Source organism: Panicum hallii, chromosome 3 (genome assembly GCF_002211085.1).
Source record: "Panicum hallii strain FIL2 chromosome 3, PHallii_v3.1, whole genome shotgun sequence".
In the NCBI taxonomy this organism is placed as follows: domain Eukaryota; kingdom Viridiplantae; phylum Streptophyta; class Magnoliopsida; order Poales; family Poaceae; genus Panicum; species Panicum hallii.
Window position 1 is genome coordinate 456,016 of NC_038044.1, and position 21,240 is coordinate 477,255.

The 21,240-nt window shown below is 44.1% G+C and overlaps 4 protein-coding genes and 1 pseudogene across 5 annotated transcripts; 4 read left to right on the top strand and 1 right to left on the bottom strand.

The window, feature by feature from the left end:
* The first annotated feature begins 2,267 nt into the window (after positions 1-2,267).
* LOC112888179 (non-specific lipid-transfer protein-like) lies at positions 2,268-3,208 on the top strand. The gene is made up of 2 exons (XM_025954538.1): positions 2,268-2,706; positions 2,868-3,208. The coding sequence occupies exons 1-2, from the start codon at positions 2,357-2,359 to the stop codon at positions 2,875-2,877; spliced, it is 360 nt and encodes a 119-aa protein (XP_025810323.1). The 5' UTR covers positions 2,268-2,356; the 3' UTR covers positions 2,878-3,208.
* Positions 3,209-6,627: 3,419 nt separating this feature from the next.
* LOC112887324 (probable non-specific lipid-transfer protein 3) lies at positions 6,628-7,805 on the top strand. Its single transcript, XM_025953467.1, has 2 exons — positions 6,628-7,160; positions 7,533-7,805. The coding sequence occupies exons 1-2, from the start codon at positions 6,796-6,798 to the stop codon at positions 7,540-7,542; spliced, it is 375 nt and encodes a 124-aa protein (XP_025809252.1). The 5' UTR covers positions 6,628-6,795; the 3' UTR covers positions 7,543-7,805.
* A 149-nt stretch (positions 7,806-7,954) lies between these two features.
* Positions 7,955-9,436, top strand: LOC112887323 (RING-H2 finger protein ATL74-like). 2 transcript variants are annotated; one of them, XM_025953465.1, is made up of 2 exons: positions 7,955-8,470; positions 8,548-9,436. In XM_025953465.1, the coding sequence occupies exon 2, from the start codon at positions 8,659-8,661 to the stop codon at positions 9,229-9,231; it is 573 nt and encodes a 190-aa protein (XP_025809250.1). In that variant the 5' UTR covers positions 7,955-8,470; positions 8,548-8,658; the 3' UTR covers positions 9,232-9,436. The 2 variants fall into 2 exon arrangements, with proteins under 2 accessions (XP_025809250.1, XP_025809251.1); XM_025953466.1 differs by having other exon boundaries at positions 8,608-9,436.
* Positions 9,437-9,856: 420 nt separating this feature from the next.
* On the top strand, positions 9,857-16,355 carry LOC112884250 (annotated as a pseudogene).
* Positions 16,356-16,906: 551 nt separating this feature from the next.
* On the bottom strand, positions 16,907-18,204 carry LOC112884609 (probable chalcone--flavonone isomerase 3). Its single transcript, XM_025950047.1, has 2 exons — positions 17,851-18,204; positions 16,907-17,720 (listed from the first exon to the last, which is right to left on the bottom strand). Coding segments are annotated over exons 1-2 (654 nt in total). The 5' UTR covers positions 17,852-18,204; the 3' UTR covers positions 16,907-17,067.
* Between the last annotated feature and the right edge of the window lie 3,036 nt (positions 18,205-21,240).

Sequence of the window (21,240 nt, forward strand, 5' to 3'; positions counted from 1 at the left end):
GCACTGGGAAGCAGCCGCGGATCTAAAATGTAAATGTAGGAGATTTATTTTTCTTCTTTTCTTTCTTCCTCCTCTCTGTTTCTTCTTCTTCGTCCTTTACTTTTTCCTCTTCTTCATTCATAGTTAAAAATTATTAGGAGGGTTTAGGGGGCTCCATGGACTGAACAGGGGCAGGCTATCTCCAACCGTCGTTCTCTATATCCTTCTCTATATCCTTCATTTACAGAATTCTCTCCTCTATATCTCATTTCTCTCCAAGATTCTCTCCTCTATATCTCATTTCTCTCCAACAACCTTCTCTAAATCTCGTTCTCTATACATTAAACCCTATATTAGAAACGTATTTTGTTTCAAATTTTTGTACGTACGTATTTATCATACCTCAAATGCTATGGACATATTTTATTTTTATTTAATTCAGTGTTTAAAATGTAAAGAAAAAATAGAGAAGAGGAGAGAGAATCTCTATATATAGAGGAAACCTGTAGCGTTCTCTATTCTAGAGGACCAGAACGCTGCTGGAGCAATAGAGAACGGAATCTTCTCTATATATAGGGTACAGAACGGTTTAGAGCGCACCGTTGGAGACAGCTAAGGCTATCTCCAACCGTCGTTCTCTATATCCTTCTCTATATCCTTCATTTACAGAATTCTCTACGAGATTCTCTCCTCTATATCTCATTTCTCTCCAACAACATTCTCTAAATCTCGTTCTCTATATATTAAATCCTATATTAGAAACGTATTTTGTTCCAAATTTTTGTACGTACGTATTTATCATACCTCAAATGCTATGGACATATTTATTTTTATTTAATCCAGTATTTAAAACGTAAAGAAAAAATAGAGAAGAGGAGAGAGAATCTCTATAGAGGAAACCTGTAGCGTTCTCTATTTTAGAGAACTATTTAGAGAACGCTGCTGGAGCAATAGAGAACGAAATCTTCTGTATATATAGGGTAGAGAACGGTTTAGAGCGCACCGTTGGAGAAAGCCTAAGGCAAGCCCCCTGCACCCCCGCCATCCGCCCCTGTTGGGAGGCAGAGCATATTGACATTGGCCGGAGGGTACAGTATAGTAAATATTATATATTTATAAAATTTAAAATAATTTACCGTGGATAGAGTACCACGAAGAACCAAATGCAGGCAGGTTGCGTCATGATAGATGGATCTTTATAAATGTGTTCATGCACATGATGGACATGGATCGGAGTGGGGAGCTCGTATGCGTCGCGATTAGCTTGCTGGACAACACATACAGTGTGTATGTAGCGGTGGGCATGGACCTGGCATGTGCCCATGTACTTGGTACGTACGACGAGTGCATGCCGTCGATCACATCAGAGCTGATGAGGCCCATTTCCTTTTCTTTTTTTTTTGCCCTTTTGCAGATACATGCATTGCATTGCCAGATGGCAACTGCACGTTGCGCCACGACTTTCCTCATCACTAGCTCGTCCTCAGCGGCAGCCGTGTATACATTGCATGTAGCTAGCGGCCTCTAGCTAGAGCTAGGTGTCCATCCATCGATGTGACGCAGCAACTAGAGGCTGGGGGCACGTACATCTGTCTGGACAGGACACTGCAAACGAGTTTCGGCAACCGTATGTCGTCGGTGTGCATCCATGATCTGTCAGATCGCGATCGAGATACAGTATTAGAGACATACTGCTATACTCTAGGCCGGATATCCTAGCCTCTTAAGTTTTGCTGGACAATTCATTACGTACTACTCTACTTTAACTACCAACGTCTAACCATATACCCTCATGCATGCATGTGTATACGTGTCTTCGTTTCAATAATGTTGGTCGGAGGAGGAAGATTACTGGAAGGATCGTGTCATCGATGGACGGATGGATCGGAATGATGCTTTCATGTTTAATTGTCCAATAATCACTCACAGCTAACTCCAAACGCTCATTGACATGACTGAATCAATGCGCGCGGCCTCCAACTGCACCAAGTGAGCCATGTACGTCTCGTCTGTCTCTCTCCATCGATGATCGATCTGCCCCCCAACTCCCAACTACCTCCTGCCGCTCTCTTAACTCCCATCCCATCGAGGATGCATGCATGGCACCATGGACAAGGATCCACCGACTTATCGAAACTGCCCACACCACCGGGGCCCATGGCCACCCATCATCTTCTCGATCATCTCCTCCTCGGCACTCATCACTCACACACTACATACAGATCAGAGGGAGAGCCTATTTAAAGACCAACATTCCCTTGCACTCTCTCATCACCAGCACCTGCTCACACTCATCATTCCCAAGCAAGCAAGCACATCCATCACCAGCACCGTGCCCTCACCGATCAAATTCACGCACAATCCAGATAGTACTATAATGGCTCGCGCTCATCAGGTCGTTGCGGTCGCCGTCGTTGCCGCCGTGCTGCTCGCCGCCGCGGCGACCACCGAGGCCGCCGTCACCTGCGGGCAGGTGAGCTCCGCCATCGGCCCCTGCCTCAGCTACGCCCGCGGCACGGGCACCGGCCCCTCCGCAGCCTGCTGCAGCGGCGTCAGGAGCCTCAACTCCGCCGCCAGGACCACCGCGGACAGGCGCGCCGCGTGCACCTGCCTCAAGTCCGCCGCCTCCAGGCTCAGCGGCCTCAAAGCCGGCAACGCCGCCAGCATCCCATCCAAGTGCGGAGTCAGCATCCCCTACACCATCAGCCCATCCGTCGACTGCTCCAGGTAGGAGTAGTACGTAATTAATTAAGACATCATTACTTATACATGCCTGCTATGCATGTTCAGTAATCAAATCAATAATTACACAGACCACCGCGTGCATGCATCCATCAGGCATGCATATATATACTGTTAATCGAAATTATTCTTGCTGCTTCATGCAGGGTGAGCTAAACGACCACCGGAGCCGGATGGAGCTGGAGCAGCCTCGTCCACCGTGCGTGCATGGTTCCCTACATATCTATCTATGATCGAGTTCGCTCGCTTGATGAATAAAATCTCTCGGCCGTCGTCGTCTGCACTGTCATACGCTCGCATGCTAGTGCAGTGTACGTCCTCCTTGTGAGAGACGGGAGTCCGTCCGTCCTTGTTGTGTGGTCGTCCCTGCTTCGTTTTGTGTCTGCACGGTACGGTGCGCGCTAGCTCCTCCATTTCCATGTGGAGGAGACCGAGTCTCTGTACCTTGTCCACTACCTTTTAATACATACACCACCTTTTGGTATGCTCCATGAGTCTCGCTCGATGCTTCTGCTCCGTCTCTGCTGCAAATCTTTTTTATATATTAACAGTTTTGAAATTTCTAAGTGATGGGTAAAATCAACATATTATTGTTTGTTCAATAACACAGCTACTTAATTATGAGTTGAGCAAAGTAATATTTGAATTTGATCCAAGAGGTTACTAGCTAGGATGGTGATTGAAAAATAAGATGGTTTCAATCACTTGAAAAGTAGCCACTCATTTCTAACGGATGCGCATGCCACACAGTATTCACAACCAATACAAGACTCATTTCTTCAAAGGAAAAATGATTATATTAAAAATTAATCACACGGTACATCCGAATAATACACGAATCAACCTAACAAATAAAGAAGAGTCATTTGATTAGATAAAAAGTGAACTAGAAGTTTCAATTAAATGAAGTCTTTTAACTCCCTGCAGGTTGTTTCTTTCTTTCTTTTTTTTTTTGAGGGCGGCATCCCTGCGGGTTGTTGAGTAAGACTATTTTTGTCGTATCTTCGAGGAAGCACAATACACGTCTCATTCGTGTCGGTTCATTCATACCGACTCAAAGCGCATTGGTACCAAAAGCCTATTCGTGCCGCCCGATAGCCAACACAGGATCCAAAACGAACAATGATGAATCTAAAACAAGATTAAAATCGAATTGAAATTGTCAGTTTGTTCACTTTTATATTGAGTTCGGTTTCTAATTATTTTAGTTCACAATATTTAGAAACCGAACTAACTAAATTACTGCACTACTAATGCATACTCCATTGGTACAGCCGAACTCAGTGGCGAATTCAGTCAGGGTGTAAAGAGGGGATTCATCTCCCTTGTATTCTTTCCTCCCTTATTTTTCATTCTTTCTTCCAAAAATGGAGAGTGACCGAGAGGGTATCAATTGATCTTGAGGAGGTAGGGGGCCTCGAGCCTCCTAGCCCATCCGCCCCTAGCCGAACTCAAAAGGCAACCTAATAAGCTATATTCCTCCAAACTTAAAACATATAATTGAAACTACCGAGCTCATGCTTCATATTTTATTCTAATATTCCTATTGTCCTTGATTGATATCTAGTTGTAAGGTTGAATGTTTATTGTGTCTAGCTACTAACAACCGTCTAAATTGACCTGTCACTTGATTATGGATGCTTATTTGTTGATATCATTGTTGTAGAACTGTTAAATATTTCATCTTTGAATCAGTTTAAGGTTTATTGAGATGCTCAGAATTTTTTTATTAAAACTACAAACCAAATCAAAATATTTTGTTTTTCCATTTTTATTTTTCTAGTTTGAAAACTATTTTTTAACTAGCTAAACCAAACGATAATAACAACACTACCAAGTTTCCTAGCCCTAGTGTCTTATGAATTGCATTATAACATCAAGGCCATTGAACTCTCTTTCGTATATATATGCATGTGAAAGATTAAAACTCAAAAATAGATTTGAAAGCAAATACAAAAAGTAATTATGGAGAAAAATATTTCAAAGAAAGTAAAAATAAATAATGAAAGAGAGATAAATAAGATGGGCCTATTATGGTCAATTCATCTAGTCATCCACATGCTCATTTGGGCTTCTCCACCGAGTGTGCACAACAAGAAGGCCAAAAACAAGTCCACGTATTTAAGTGGGCCTTTGATTATTCCAACAAGTAATCCCGACTCCCAGATGTTAGCTAATCTAATAAAAGGTGACCGTTCCTCTAGCTAGGGATAGGAAAAAGATAACCTGTACACATGAACTGTCCTCTAAGGTTGAGTCAACTGCTAACTCTTTAATAATCTAACTCTTAGCACACAACTCAAGATATCGACGGATCTACGTATCACCTTCACATACTCTTGAAATATGTGTATGAGATTATCTCTTGATCATGAGATAGCTCTTCTCTTTTCCCTCTTTCTCTCTCTTCCATCTTAGATAAAATATTATATTTTACTTCTATAAACCAGCTAACTTGGTATTATTGGAGGAGAGTTTAGGGACGAAGCAGAGGCGTCGTCATGATGAACCAGTTAGAGAGCGTTGTTAACGAGCAATGATTGCGTCTGTCCCTGTAATCTAGCTAGCTGGAGCGGGCAGTAGCACACAACAATAGCTCATACACACCTAATCCAGGATTTAACTGGCACTGTTCTTTCGGTGGTAGGCGACGTGCCTGTAACAGCATGGCGCCGTTGGTGACTTCGTCAATTTGAAGGATCTATCGGCTTAGTCTCTCGGAGATGCTCATAGAGGTAGAATCGCATGGGTGTATTCATAGAGATGACTGTCGTGCGTATATATGACTGTCTGCATTTGTACCGTGTTTATACTTTTGTATGGCAATTCTATATATAGGTTTCACAAAGACAAAAACTTGACGTCTTCTTTTACTTATATAAAGGCAACAAATTGTAGATGATGAGCTCTTTATTTCTTTTCACATGCTTAAATTAAAAGATTAATGGGCCAACAAATTATACGGCGCTAGACACAATAGCATGCGTGATGTGAAGTTGGAATTGAAGTTAGTTGGTTGCATGTGAACACACAAGTCATGGCTGAGAAGCATCCACGCGCGCCTTGCGTGTGGGAGAGAGTGATGCCACAGTTATATTAGCTAGCAACGGAATGTTTGCTAGCTCGTGATGATGGATCCAGATGGTCGGAGCTCAATTGTTGGCTGGCTAGAGCTAGTCGTCTATCTTGCATCTATCTATGTACAGAGACGTGGCAACGAACAATTTATTTAAGGCTATCAGCTACCACTGTTAAATGAGCAACAGCGACCGATCGAGGAGCATAGCTACTTGACCTGCTAGCTAGGTTAACTACTGCAACTAGCTAACACTTTGATCGTCGAGCATGGAAGCTTCAAGAAATTAAAGGGTAGTTAATTGGAATAATGTATGCATATATATCATCACATCCTTTTCAAAAAAAATAAATATATCATCTCATCAGCAGGGCATCTTTATTGTATTTTTCTCAATCTTATTACTGCATGCATCATGTTGAGGTACCCCTTTCCTCAGGGAATCGCACGCAGAAAATTATTCGTCCTACACGTCCAGTACGTCCAAGTCTAGCTCCTCATCACTCGTCCGTGATCAATAATAAGTTGGCAGCAAGCAGCAGAGAGCTCAGTTGCCGTTGCGAAAATGCCAGTAACAGTTCAAGCCGCTAGCTAGCTCTCCATCATATAGCAGTAATTATGTGATGTCATGGAATAATTATTAGCTGAAAAATGAGATGGATTGAGTTGAAATTAAATTAACCACAGAAGAAGTAGCATTACTATCTCTACGTACCAGTAGTCCAACGCCCAACGACCCGGCCATCAATGGATCGGATCATTCAATCATGCATTCATATATGCAGATGGAGGGAGACATATGGTGGATCCAGTACGTATACTACTCCAGTAGTAGCGGAGGACTAATCTGCTGAGCTTCCTCTCTATTTAAACTGGCCCTGCTGGTGATCCTGCTCTATCTCTCATCCCCCCCACACCACACAGCCATCCACACTCGCACTACTGTCACACACACAGCATTTGCTTTGCTTAGCAGGACCGATCGACAGTATACAATAATGGCTCTGACGATGAAGAACAACGCCAAGCAGGCGGTGGTGGCCTTGGCCGTGTTGGTCGCGGCGGCGGCGCTGGTGGCGTCTGCGTCGGCGGCGATCACCTGCGGCCAGGTGGGTTCGGCGCTGGCGCCGTGCATCCCGTACGCGACGGGTAAGGCGAGCGCGCTCCCGTCGTCGTGCTGCAGCGGCGTGCGCAGCCTGAACAGCGCGGCGCGCACGAGCGCGGACCGGCAGGCGGCGTGCCGGTGCCTCAAGAGCCTGGCCAACACCGTCAAGTCGGTGAACATGGGCACCGTCGCCACCATCCCCGGCAAGTGCGGCGTCTCCGTGCCGTTCCCCATCAGCATGTCCACAGACTGCAACAAGTACGTAGTACAAATTAATTATTAATACTACTACTGCATATATCATATATGCATGTCTTGCCTACATATATTAGGCCCCGTTTGGATGAACTAAAATAAGAGAAGTAAAGTTTAGTCCGATGTTCGATAATACGCTAAATATAAACTAATTCTGAACTAATCAAGGCTGGTAGATTCTAACTACCAATTAACCATAACTAATGCAATTAGATGCTAGCAATTAGTACATATTTAGTCTAATTAGTCCGTGCTAAATTTAATGACTAATAATTAGTCCTCGGAGCCTTATTACATCAGCTTAATAATGCAAATTACTGATCTTGTATATATACATGCGTGCGTGCCTCGACTTTAATTTATTCTTTGACGCAGGGTCAACTAATTAAACTGTACATCATCAGACTACCTGATGATGAGAAGCAGCTCGGTCGGTCAGAAGCTAGCGACGAGCTATGCAGGAGAATAAAATAAAGTTAAGGCATCAGCATCAGCATCTATATCAATTATGTAGTAACTAAATGTTGTACTCGATCTGTGTGTACGTGCGCATATACGTACATGCCTATGTACGATCGATCGATGGATATGTGCTGCTTTCTCACACGTACGTGTGCTCATCGTATATATACATGTATGCTTGCGTCCTGCTGCGATCGAGAACTGCTGATGCTTCGACCTAGTTCAGACAATTATTAAGTCTTCTGCTCTATGGAACGCTGTCGGTGGTCCGTCCCGAATTACAATTTATTTTATCTTTTCTAGATGCATATATTTTGATATGCATCTAAATATACACTATATCTAGATAAATAACAAAAACTATATATCTAAAAAAGCTAAAATAAATTATATAATTTGGGACGGAGGGAGTAGCTAGCTGCTGACTGCAAAGGCATCTCAAAACCCAACCGCTTCAAAATACATATTTCAAATATAACATATTTTTTATTAAAAATATAACATATTTCAAAGAAAGTTAATTAAATGCTTTCAAATCATTTCCCATGTTAAATGGCTGTCAGACTAATCTAATCTTCCATTTTGAATCATTTAACTGTTTATATATTGACAGTAAAAGTTACAAGGTGAAGTTAAAGCGATCAGACTGCAGGTGTATTTTACTCATAACACAAGCAACAAACAAGCTAAGTAGCAGGGTTTCGCTGTCAGCTCCACAGCTGCATATATGCGATGCAAGGAACAGCGAGCGAGATCATGTGAGTGGTCGTCCTGGACCCAAGAAAAGTGAAGACGACGACTCTCTTGCCTACTACACTACACCACGTCTGCAACGACGATTGTCATGCACGGTAAACAAACAAAAAAGAAGCTCTGTCCTGCTCTGTTCTTCCTCACAAACACGATCCAATCATCCAAGCAACCTCAGGAGCATAGCGATTCTTAGCGAGACCAACGACATTGACACGTGCGGCAGCAAATGTTTCAGCATACCATAGCCATTGTACATACTGATTACTGAAGGAAGCCCGCCATCAGCATGCGCATGCTCGGAGACAATAACCCCACCGCCGCCGTTGATGCATCCTCGGCGCCGCTGCTCGTCACGCCAGCGTCCGCGGCGGCGACGGAGGGCGATGTCCTGCAGCCGCACGCTGGCGGGAGCGACGCTAGCTTCGACGCCGACATGGTCATCATCCTCGCGGCGATGCTCTGTGTCCTCGTCTGCGCCATCGGCCTCGACTCCCTCATCCGCTGCTTCCGGATCCACTGCGGTCGCCGCCGCACCATCATCGTGTCCGCACCGCACGCCGCCGCCACCATGGCTGCGGCTGCGGATGCGGATGCCGGGCTGAAGAAGAGGGAGCTGATGAGGAGGATACCGGTGGTGGTGTACGAGACCAAAGCCGGCGTCTCGGCCACTGAATGTGCAATCTGTCTCGGCGAGTTCGACGACGGCGAGAAGGTGCGCGTGCTCCCGAGGTGCCACCACGGCTTCCATGTCGCGTGCATCGATATGTGGCTGGCCATGAACCCTTCTTGCCCGACATGCCGGAACTCGCTCCTCGAGGACGGTGGCACCAACGGCGGCAGGGAAAGGGACATAGTTTAGTGCCGCGCGGACAGGTCGTTTGTTATTGCTTTGCAATTTCTTGTATAGTACGTAGGGGCTACGGTGCAAAACACATGACCTTTCTTTTCCCAAAACTTTTTTTGGCTATTTTGTGCTTAGCTCTTTACCTGTAAATAAACTACGATTGACATTTTGTGAAAGCAAAGGGATAGGCTAGTTGCAATATATGCCGCCATCTTTGTCATTTTAATTTGTTGTTTTTCTCCTTTCATGCTGTCGTTTTGAGGTATATTTAAGATTTTTTTTTTATTTCGCATCAAATTAAGGATCGAAGAATGTGGAGGAATTGTATATATGATGGACCGAGCAGGAAATAAAGTGGCCCCAACTGTTTCCATATTTTCTTGGATGTTTTGAGGAAGAAGGCGACCTCTCTTTCAGTATAGCACGTACGAGCGAGTGATTGCTCATGCATTGATACTTGTATGCATATGCAGCTCCATATGCATGGATAAGTACAAGAAGGAGCTTGTAAGTAGTGCTGTGTGCCGACCACACTATCTGGGCTAGCTAGATGATCGAAGCATTGTTTACACGCAAGGCACAAAGCTAATAACACCATGCTCGGCGAGAAAGGTGCGGCTGCTCCCACGGATTCCACGACATGTGGCTCGCGGCGCACTCGTCCTGCCCGATATGCCGGAACTCGCTGCTCCACGACGGTGCCGCCGGCGAGGCAACGACAATAAGGCGCTGTTGTTCAAGTGTGGGAGGCCCACTCCGTGAGATAGGAGGCCCAGCTGTGGGAGGCAGCCGACGACCCTGCCGGGCCGAGCCGTGATGCTGAGGGAACGGCCCGCATCAATTAGTCTCTAGTCTTGCTTTAGTTAATTAGTACGAGTGAAATGCCGAGTATTTGCGTGGACTTTTAGCATATTTTTAATGAATTAGTGGTGATATTTTGACACCGCGACGAACTGATACTGCCAGTGATATTCAGGGTCTCCACTCCTGCCTATACGGCATGTCTGTTTGAGAATGTTCCAAATAACTTCTTTTTTCTCTGACCAGACAATAATAGACAAATAGGTCAAGAACTCCTTGATTACTTGGTAGACGGCTGTTGCTATTCTGAGTATAGTCTTGGTCATGCCACTGCCTTGAACTTTCCTCAATTAGTTTGGTGATGAAGTGAAACATAATCTCAAATTTGTTTTTTGATGTATACTTCTGTGGTGACCCTGATTATTGGAATTTGGAAAGGAATGATGTCACGACCCAAAAAAAAAATTAAAACCACATGGTTAAAAATTGAAAACATTATCATGAGCATCATCCAAGCATCAAGGAGCATCATATGCACTTAATTACATCATGAGCATCCATTTTCTTGTGTGATTTATGTGTAGCTTGTGAAGGAAGTTTAAAAATTGCTATGTGGCTGTGCCCCCAAAATATTTTATTCAAATACTAGATTTCAAATGATGAGTTTTAGATATTTTTCCTCAATTTTTGGATGTCTATGCCGAGCCATAAAATTCTTGGAATGTTTGAAAACTGCAGTTTTGTATGATTTTTTGTGGGCAATGTTTGATGTCTTTTTGAGAGTTTGTTGTTGCATTATATTCTTGGTAGCATGATCTTGCTTCAGTAGAAATTTGGTGATTTTTGGAGCCCGGGAAGTATTTTTGTTAGAGTTTTGAATTTGGCCTTCCATTTTTCAGTTCTTTTCTTCTCTCCCGGCCCAACCCGTCAGCCCTCTCTCTCTCTCCCGCGCGCCCGGGCCCACGCGTCAGCCTCCCCCTCCGCGCCTCCCGCGCCTCTGCGCCCGCCCGTTGGGCGCCCGCGCGGTGGCGCACGCCGGCGGCCGTTGGCCCGTCCAGCGTGGCCGCCGCCTCCTTGTCTCCTGCGCTCGCCGCTCTCTCTTCCCCTCCCCACTTCAAATCGCGCCGTTCTCCTTCTCCCCTCCAACCCTAGCTCACCGAACGCCTCTTCCTCTCCCCTCCGCCACCCGCCGCCGCAATCCGCCGCCGCCGCTTCACCTCCGCCCGATTCCGCGCGCGTGCACCACCCCCTCCTCCTTCGCACCCGGTCCCAGCCCTTCGCCGCCTCTCTCCCCGGCTCAGTCGCCTCCCCCACGCCCGCCTCTTTCCACCGCCGCCGCACTCCGTCGCGCCACCGCTCGCCGCCTCGCTCCACCCGCCGGCGCTGCGGGTGAGTTTCCCCGTCGCGCCGCGCCCCTCGTGCGCGCGTTGCCCCGCTCCGTTCGCCCCTCGTGGCCGCGCTCCGTTGGTCGCCGCCGCAACATCGCGCGCGGGCCGCATCGTGGGCGCGTGCTGGCGCCCCTCGTGGCGGGTCAAGGCCGTGGCGGGCCTTGACTTCGCCCGGCCCGGGGCTGGCAGCCTGGGCCCACCTGTCGGCGCCCGGGAGTGCCGGATCCAGGTGGCTCTAGCCTTTTTCCCCACGTTTCACCCCGTTATTTCATGCTGATTCTTGTTAATTGCATAGAAATTGTTGTAGATCTCCAAAAATTATGAAATTTGTTTTGTTCGAATTCTCGGTAATAGATCTACTTAGATAAATTAATTTTATGCATGATAGAGTCCTGTACCTTGAGTTATAGTTTTTTCTTGCTAAACCAAGTTAATTGTTATCTTGTTGTGTGATGCTTTAAAAATGCTAAACTAAATCTTGTCAAATTTCTGATGAAATGCTTTATCTCATGGTGCAGCTTGTGTAAATGATCCTAGACTTTTTGATAGGGTTTTAATGCATTTTTGGTTTTGCTGCCTGCAAACTTGTAAAATTAATAACTTTTGACAGAAAATTGATAAAATGGTAAAACCACTTCTATTACTTTTGTTATCATGTCCTCTGCCTCCAGTAATTCTTTGAGAATTTATAGAGATGCCTTGGATATCCTTTAAGATTTAACTTGAGTTTGATGGCTGAAATTTATAAATAACATAAGTAATTCCACAAATATGTTTTTGAGGCAATTTCAACTCTCATGAGTTTATTTTGAGATCCCCTGTGTGCCTAAATTAAACCATGATTTATGCTTGTAGATGTCTTGCTAAGCGAAGTTCGCCTCGGTCCTAGTATTAAAATTAGTATTCGAGCTTGTGGTGCCATGGTGGTTTTGCTTTCGCGTGGATGTGACATTTTTCTTCTATTACCATGTCATTGCATATCATCTCATTTTCACATCATTGACATCATCCTAATGCATACATCTCATTCATGCATTATAGTGACCGAGACGCCGGAGGACGCACCCGTTGAGCCCACCGAGTTCGTTGAGACCGAGCCCGGAGCCGAGTGTGTTGTTGAACAAGAAGAAAACCAAGGCAAGCAGCTAAGCATGATCCCTTGACCTACTTAACTTGCTTAAATTTAGTTATTTCACTTGGGGTATCTATGCTTATGTTAATATTTATCTATTGTATTATTGATCCTACTTTTGAGTTATGACCTTTCTTGATTTTACTTCCATATCCTTGTCACGTGTTGTTAACAATTAAATGATCTAATGAACGCTTAGTCATGCTTAGACTTGGTCTTTAGTTGCAAGAAACATCGAAATAAGGATCACTTTACTCACTACACCACTCTTAGTATATGTGTGCTTATCCTTCGTTGTCGGAAGTTCGGAAAAAGGGGCTAGTGAGATGGTTATGTCTTAATTCGAGCGGAAGGTAGGGCCTAGGGAAAGGAGTCTCGGAGGCATAGTCCGCTCGAATTGGTTAAGGACCGTCCGTGGATGACCTCGGAAATTGAGCACTTATCGTACTACCACATATCCATTCATGGGGTGGATAAACCGATTACCCTCTAGTTCTAATCGTTGATGCACGGTCCTAGATGCGTGGCCGTAGGGCTTTGTAGAGAGGCTTAGGGGTGTCCCCGGTGGATCTAGGTAACTCTCCACGCAAGCTAGGCGTGATGTTCAACGGTTACAACTTGTCGGGAAAGGTTGATGCGAGTACCCCCTTGCCCAATGTGATCGGTTGGGTGAGTCGCATGGTCCTTGCGTCGTGTGGGTAAAGATGTACACCCTTGCAAGGTTAATGAATCAATTCGAATTGCCGCGCTCTCGGTTATGAGCAAGCTCTTTATCCTACGAAATCTTCGTAGAAGTTGTGGTCGAGAGGTTGGTTTCTTGTTACCTCTTGTTAATACTTAGGAATTGAGTTATCTAATTAACTAAAATTTGAGGTGGGTTGGGCAAGCTAATTAAAATGCTAGGAGGCTAGATGGTGGAGTTAGGGAGCTCATGCTTAATTAATTTACTTAACCCTAAAGCTTTTCTTGTGAGCCTTCATATGCATTTTTCTTGATCTATTTATTCACGTAAGTCTTGCGAGTAACTTTGTACTCATGTTGCTTTATTATACTAAGTTGCAGGTGAGCCGGAAGTGGTGTTTGGCCATTTCTACCCCGCCGAACCCGGCGTGGGCGAGGAATAGGCCAATATGGTCAATGGTGTCCTTGAGCAAGACGCCATTAATATTATCTATCGTTATATTTTCCGCTGCGTATCGTACTTGGGGTTATCATGATAAACATTAAGCTTTATGGTTCTTATCTCTTCTACGTTATTGTGAGCCCGAGGCTTGTATCCTTTATTGAACCTTAAATTTCAGATTTGAAACCTTCCTTTATGTCATTATTGTAATGGTTAATGGCTTAACTTTGTATTAAAATTTGCTCTTTGTGGATTAATGGTGATATATGAGCTTGTGACGGTATGTGCATATGCGTGATCTTGGGCATGTGTTGGAGCACATACCGGGACTACCGGGTTTAATATTATTTTCGGTGAAAAGTTAAGTTGGTTCTTGGGAATTTAGATGTGGGTTAACCCGTGACGCGCCATTGGTGCGAGCGCGAGTTAACTCTCATGTTCATGCTAAGAACCGACGGTTTCGCTTAAAATGATATTAAATTGGGCGGTTCTCACAAATGAGCTATAAAAAAAATCAAAGTTGTACAGATGAACAGGGGAAGGGATTATCATCCTTTTAATGCTATGGAAATGTATACTCATCACATGATGTGATTCATTTTATTGAGTGGATGCGCTGGATCCACAGTAGAATCATAAAAGAGCGCCCCTCATTTTGTCACTGCATAATCTCATTTTAATTTGGTCTTCCTCATGGTCATGGGGCTGCCATGGTATCTTTAGCGACCAAGTGGATTATAGGAAAGCAAATAGTCACATGAAAGTTGTCTATCTAAGAAGGGGAGTATATCGTTGAGTATTTTATCTCAATCGATATTTATTTTGAGGATACTCTTACTCTACAAAGCAGCCCCTCTGCCATGATTGAAAATATATAGTTGTACATGCACGCTGTTGGCACAACAAAAAGATTCTAATTATGCTATTGTGGAAAAAACCAAGCTGTAGGTGGTTCTGATAGATGTAGCTTCTTCTGATTGAAGTTTACCACGTCCAAATAGACTACCTTGAATTTTATTCAGTTAAAGGCTACTGCATTTCCTACAGTGTACTAACTCATACGGTATAACTTTAATATATTTCAGTTTTTTATTCTGATCGATTCTTCTTGAATTTCTATGTGGCAGAGAAGTTACCATTGTGGAGAGCCTCTCTAAGAACACCTGCCATGCCTCAGGCTTGACCTCCTTGACTCCATCTGGACCTCATGTCTGTGCAGATCTCCTGGATAGCCTGCTTCACGAAATCATTGATCTCATTACCTCATTCCATGACTTCGGGTGTGTTCGTTTCCCTGCCTCTAAATTTTAGAGGGGTCACATCAAAGAGAATCTTGTCATTTAGAAGTATTAAATAAAGTCTAATTACAAAACTAATTGCAGAACCCCAGGTCTAATTCGCGAGACGAATCTAATGAGGTATATTAATCCATGATTAGTGGATGATTACTGTAGCATCACTGTAGCAAATTATGGATTATTTAGGCTCATTAAATTTGTCTCGCGAATTAACACCCATCTGTCAAAAAAATTTATAAAAAAATTTTATTTAATACTTCTAAATGATAAGATTCTCTTTGATGTGATGGGTCTAAAATTTAGAGGGGAGGAAACGAACACCCCCTTCCTTGCTTTTATTGGCACCTGCCGCTCTTGGCGCACTGCAGTCTCTTCCTTCCCGTCTGTGTATACCTTCAGCTTGCCGCCTCTCCATTTCGAACCAGATGGTCCTTATTTTCGTCCACATACCAGAGGGTATCAAGCCCCTCTTTTATCTGATTGCAAATGGCAGCTCAACGATCCTAGCAAGGAAAACTTATCCCTTCGCTGTGCGTTGCCTCAAAGTACTCCAAATACAATGTACTATTTGGGCTGCTCATATGGGTATCTTATCTTCACCTATGAGGACTGCCTCCTTGTTGATGCCTACACTGGTGCCAAGGTGAAGACCCCAAAACTCCCATGCAACAATGAACTTGGTTGGTTTTCTGGCATAGGCGTCCTTTCGGCTCCATTCAGCTCACCCAACTCGCGCGTTCTCCTTTTCTCAAGGGCTTCCATGTTTGAGTGGCAGGTTGGAACAAACTCCTGGTCAGTTCATCCTCTTGCTCTTGATCATGAATGCATCCATCAGATTGTGTTCTTCAAAGGTCATATCCTTATCATAGATGCTCTTATGAGACTTCACACTGTGCAATTAACACCTCAGTTCAGCATGCAAGAAGTTGCAATTATGTGGCAGTCCCTGCAGACCCTGCCTCTTAACCCATGGTTGCTGGCCTGTGGTGACATGCTTCTCATGGTTGACTTCACATTTCGCTCACATAGCTCTGACGAGTTCAGTGACTTTTCTAGAATCTTTGAGGTCTTTCGCCTTGACTTCTCGGTCAAACCAGCAAAGCGGGCGAAGATGGAAAAGTTGGAAAATCAAGCTCTGTTTGTTAGCCTTGATAAGAGGAATCCTGCATTTTGTTACATGAACCCTGAAAGATGGGGAGGAAAGAGTAACTGCATTTATGTTGCCAGGCTATTTGAGGATCCTTATGAAACTTGGACAGCGGTGGAGCTTGGTCAGTCAGTGCCGAACCAACAACACAGATCACAGCATGATGTATGGTTTTGCATTCCCGCCGGACTACAGTCAAATAGGTAGCCTTTGGCTGTTTCCTAGTTTAGTGTATGGTGGTAGCCAGTGATCTTGTTGCAGCCTTGCGACTTTGCGAGGGTTTTGGCTAGCCCTGCATAGGCCCTTGCGATTGCTATTATCGATCTTAATTTTAGTTAGCAAGGTCTCTGTAACTAGGACGGTTTTCTGAAGTACATTTGGTATATATTGGCATGCATGCCTGGTAACTTAGTGAAGAACTGAACATCAGAGTTGCACTTTCAATTGCCATTTGATGACTGGCGCCAGTGCTGTACTGCTAAACGTAGTGGATGGTTTTGTTACCATTTGCAGTTGATAATCTGCGTGGAGATTGGACCATTGTACTAAGGTTGGTTATCATACTAATCAGCTCAAGTTTTTGTCTACAGCATTGCGGCTGAAAAAAAATGAAAGCTTTATATCTCTATTTTTGCTTGTAAGTTTGCAAGATAGCGCAACTGTTTTTCTTTTGGTCCGTAGACATTCTTCAAGATATATAATCGACGATACAAGATTTAAAAGAAAAACGCTTTGCCATAAGAATAGCAACCATGCCATGAGATAAAAAAAACATCGATCTGTGTGCCTTCGTCCAGACCATTTCAAAAGCCAGGCTTAATTATCATCAGCAATTAAGTTTGCTGCAATACATGCATTATACACGAGACGAACCATAGGACAGAATTTATTAACGAGTTCAATTCCGGTGGAAGGGAATTATTAATTAGCAGTCGCAGCAATAATAATATACTAATAATCGATCACGCGGCGGAGAGCAGCGCCGCGAAACGATCTGCCAGGCTCCGGACGGTGGTCGGAGACACCGCCGACTCGCCGCCGAGGTACCACTTCTGGATCATCCCCGCCACATTCTCGTTCTCCACCCTCATCTTGGCTTCATCCTTTCCCTCCGTCGCGAACGATATCTCCGCAGCAGCCCCAGCTGGTGGAGTGGCCGGGAAGTGGAAGGTGATGACGGAGGCGGGCTTGAAGTACTTGGCCTGGAAGAAGTCGGCGACCTTCTCCAGTGCCTCCTCCTCCTCGTCTTCGTACCTGTCGGCGGCGACGAGGCGGTCGCGCACGGAGCTCTCGAGCTGCACGCCGTACTGCGAGCCCTTGATCTCCTTGATGACGACGACGCGGAACAGCTTCTCCACGGGAGCCGAGACGAGGGCCTGGAAGAAGGCGTCGTCTCCGAGCAGGTCGTCGGCCGTCTTGCCCTTCCAGCTCTGCAGGTGGCCGAGCAGGACGTCGTTGTTGTGAAGGTAGATGCCGATGGCGTTGAACTTGATCTGCAGGAAGTGGATCTCGATGTCCGTAATGCCGTTAGCTAGGAGAGAGAGAGGGTTGCCGCTGCCGGCGGTGATCTCCGCCGGGAACGGGATGCCTTCCACGGTCTCCGGCTCCGAGCCCACTGAATGCGGCACATGCAACGATGTTATTACCAGGCAGGCAGGCAACAGATCAATAATGTATACGATGCATGAAATGGAGAATGGTAGGTGAAAGGAAGAAAAAGTTTTATCAATGCAGCAGCAACTTACTTTTGCCTTTGTGGTGACGACGTACGACAAGCTAGGGGATGGGAGAAACAACTGATGAATGGAGGCAGAAAGGGTACCGTTGGAGCTGGCCTGTGGTTGTGCCTCAGGGAGAGACGACCTGAGTGGAGATAGGCAGGAAGAAAGAGCAGGCTAGCTAGGCAGCAACTAAAAGAGTGTGATCTGGGTGCAATGGCAATTGCAATCTCTGATGGCTGGCTGGCTGGATGGATGGATGGAGAGAGTTAGGTAGAAGGAGAGGCAGGGAAGGAGGCCAGGCGGGTGGCTGCGACCTAATTCAATCGGTGCCACCTACAACCGACGGCAGTGCAGCTAGTGGTAGGTGTATGCTGTGGTGTGGCTAACAACAGCAGCTTTTCTTTTCTTTTCTTTTCTTTTCTTTTCTTTTCTTCACAAAATTAAAGTCAAGCTCCGGTACATGCATACATGTTGGGCGAAATAGTGAGCGCGTATTTGACTAAAACCTGTTTTTGTAGTGACAGTGTGTAGGGGTTGAGAGGTAGCAGCACAAACTACAAATCAAGATGACACTCATCATAGACAAAGAAGACAGTGTGATGAAGTAAATACGATGCTGTTGAGATGGATCGAGATGCATGTAATGTAAAGAGGGTGATCGACTATATTCCTCTTGGTGGGTAGTAGGAATAGGATGGAACAGGACAACAGCTTGATTGACGTGGTAACAGAGAGGATTAGGATTATTTTTTCAGAAACTGGGCTTATGCGCATGTTTGGGACTGCTCTGCTCCCAGTTTTGTAGCTATGCTCCACCAACTCCACTATGGAGTAGCTCCATTGCAGAGTTTTCAGAGCAGCTCTAAGTGTTTGGCTAGCAGACCAACTCTAGCTCCAGAAAATTGAGATTTTGATGTAAAATGACTCTAGTACTCTTTACTTGATTACAGTGTTGTGATTAACCAAGTAGTATTACAATAGTCCGATGCACATGAATAATAATTAAAATTCAAATATCATTACAATAGTCTGACGCACATTAATAGTAATTAAAATTCAAATACCATTACAATAGTTCGATGTTCATGAATAATAATTAACTTCTGCGTACCATTACATAAATATTTCAAATGATAAATTCACTTCTATTACATGACTAGGTCCAATTCATACAAATAGCCGTCGCTAACTCATCACAAAAATTATCCATAGTAGGTGCATTAGGCATTGAAGTTGATCCATCGGATGGCGCCACATACTTGTTGTATCTTTCTGGAATTGTAGGCTCATAATCATCATCACGCTCCACACGGTCAAAATCCAAATCACCACTATTGTGCTCACGAATAAAATTATTAACCACCATAGTTCCTACAATTATATTTTTTTTGCTTCCCTTTAGGATAGATCGGCATTTTGTAAAGAATGTGCCACTTCATTTTCCATACTTCAAATGACCTCTCAATAGAATTACGTACACGTGCGTGAATGCGATTAAACTTTTCCTTAGGAGTATTTGGCTCCATACCTCTATGCCATTCCGGCAAATGATATCTCTCACCCTTGTATGGTGCCAAGTATCCAATGCGATTAGGATAACCTGCATCAACAACATAATATTTACCTAGAAACAATGATATAATTAGATAGATATTATAGTAACTACTTTTATAGAAATAAAATTATGACACTTCATACATGTGGGAGGGTGTGGGAAGAAGTCATGGTCCACATGCATTGCATCATACAAAACACTTGTATCATGCTTCGATCCCACTTGACCAACGGATACATAAGTGAATCTCAAGTCAAAGTCGCAAATAGCAAGAACATTTGTTGTTGGAATCCCCGATTTTCCAATATATCTCACTTGCTCATTTGGATGGAGAGCTACTCTAATATATGTGCCATCAAGAGCACCAATGCAATCCTTAAAGTGAGGGTGTGCTCGTCTATCATCCTGGATTCTCTTATGAACCGTTGGAAAGTTGACATCTTTTGGAACAATGAAATGTTCAGCCATAAGCATCAAGGCTTCAAGAACTTCATCAAACTTTCTAAGAATTGTTTCACCCGAATGATTGAAACGGTTTTGAGTTTTTCTATTAGACTCATTTCCCGCACAAATGAACAGAAATATTGCTAGAGCCTCATAAGTGTTCATATGCATGGATGGTTGGAGCCCGTACCTTGAAACTAACAAATTATGAAGGTCCATTATTTTTGTGCTCATGCGAAGTTCATTTTGACATTCACCCGGTGTCCTCAATGTTTCTAGCAACCATCCCATACCACTGGTATTTGCTATCCTTGGAGGATTCTTGTCAAGGTATAATGAAAAGTATTGTTCAAATTTTTTAACACCACCCAATACAATTTTCCAAAACTCCTGACTATCATCCTCAGAACTGTCACTATCACTCTCACAAATCTGCAAGTAGACAACATGAATTCAAACTAAAATACATCAAACTAACATAAATAATGTCATGAAAACAAACAAGAAAAGAGTACAAGCATCAATGTTCAAGGATACATCAAACACCTAGACACTCCCATACTTATCATTGTACCGCCTGGTAAGCCAATCGAACCTAATTTTGTTAGTTGGAAGGACAAAAATATTTCTCTTTGATCCTTTTTGACAAACAATTGTGTAGCAATGTCATGCTCATTGCTACCATAATCAGCCCACACTCCAACACATGTTGCATCACTTCCTTAATTGAAACTTCAGCCTCCTTCCTTGATGTGAAAGACGCGGCTGACTCAGCTATTGTTGAAATCTTTACTTGAATAATAAGAGTTGTACTAGATTTTGCCTTCTTCGGTATTTCTAAGACAACACGAGGTCTTTTCTTCGCATTTTCAGATGTAGGTGTGACCTCTTGGACATCCTCCTCCTCTTCCTCTTGATAAGCCCAATCATGAATGATATCTTCATGATCTTCCTCGTTAGGCACATGATTAATCCCATCAACAGTGAAAGGCTCCACATTCCTTTCTGGCACAACAGGGTTGCTGCTCATGGGATTCCAATGATCTGTTTCATCACTAGAGATATCGCCAAACATCTCTCTTAGTTGTTCCTCACACTGAAGTGGTTTCTTCTTAAATTTTCCACACCCAGAAATGTCCTGTACAACACCGTTACTTTCGATTACAACATAGATAAGATGTGAAGAACATAAAGATGCCTCTCAAAATCATAAGAACTAACCTTTTTGGTCTTTCTCCACCATTCATTGTCCATGACAATCACCCTTTTACCACTATCCCATCCTGTCCCTGTTTGCAATCTCATCAACTTCTGCCAAATAGTCCAGTCTATCTTTTAACTTATCCCATTATCCCACTTGTTCTTTATTTGTGTCTTCATCAACTCAATACCGGTCATTTGAAAGAACCTATCCG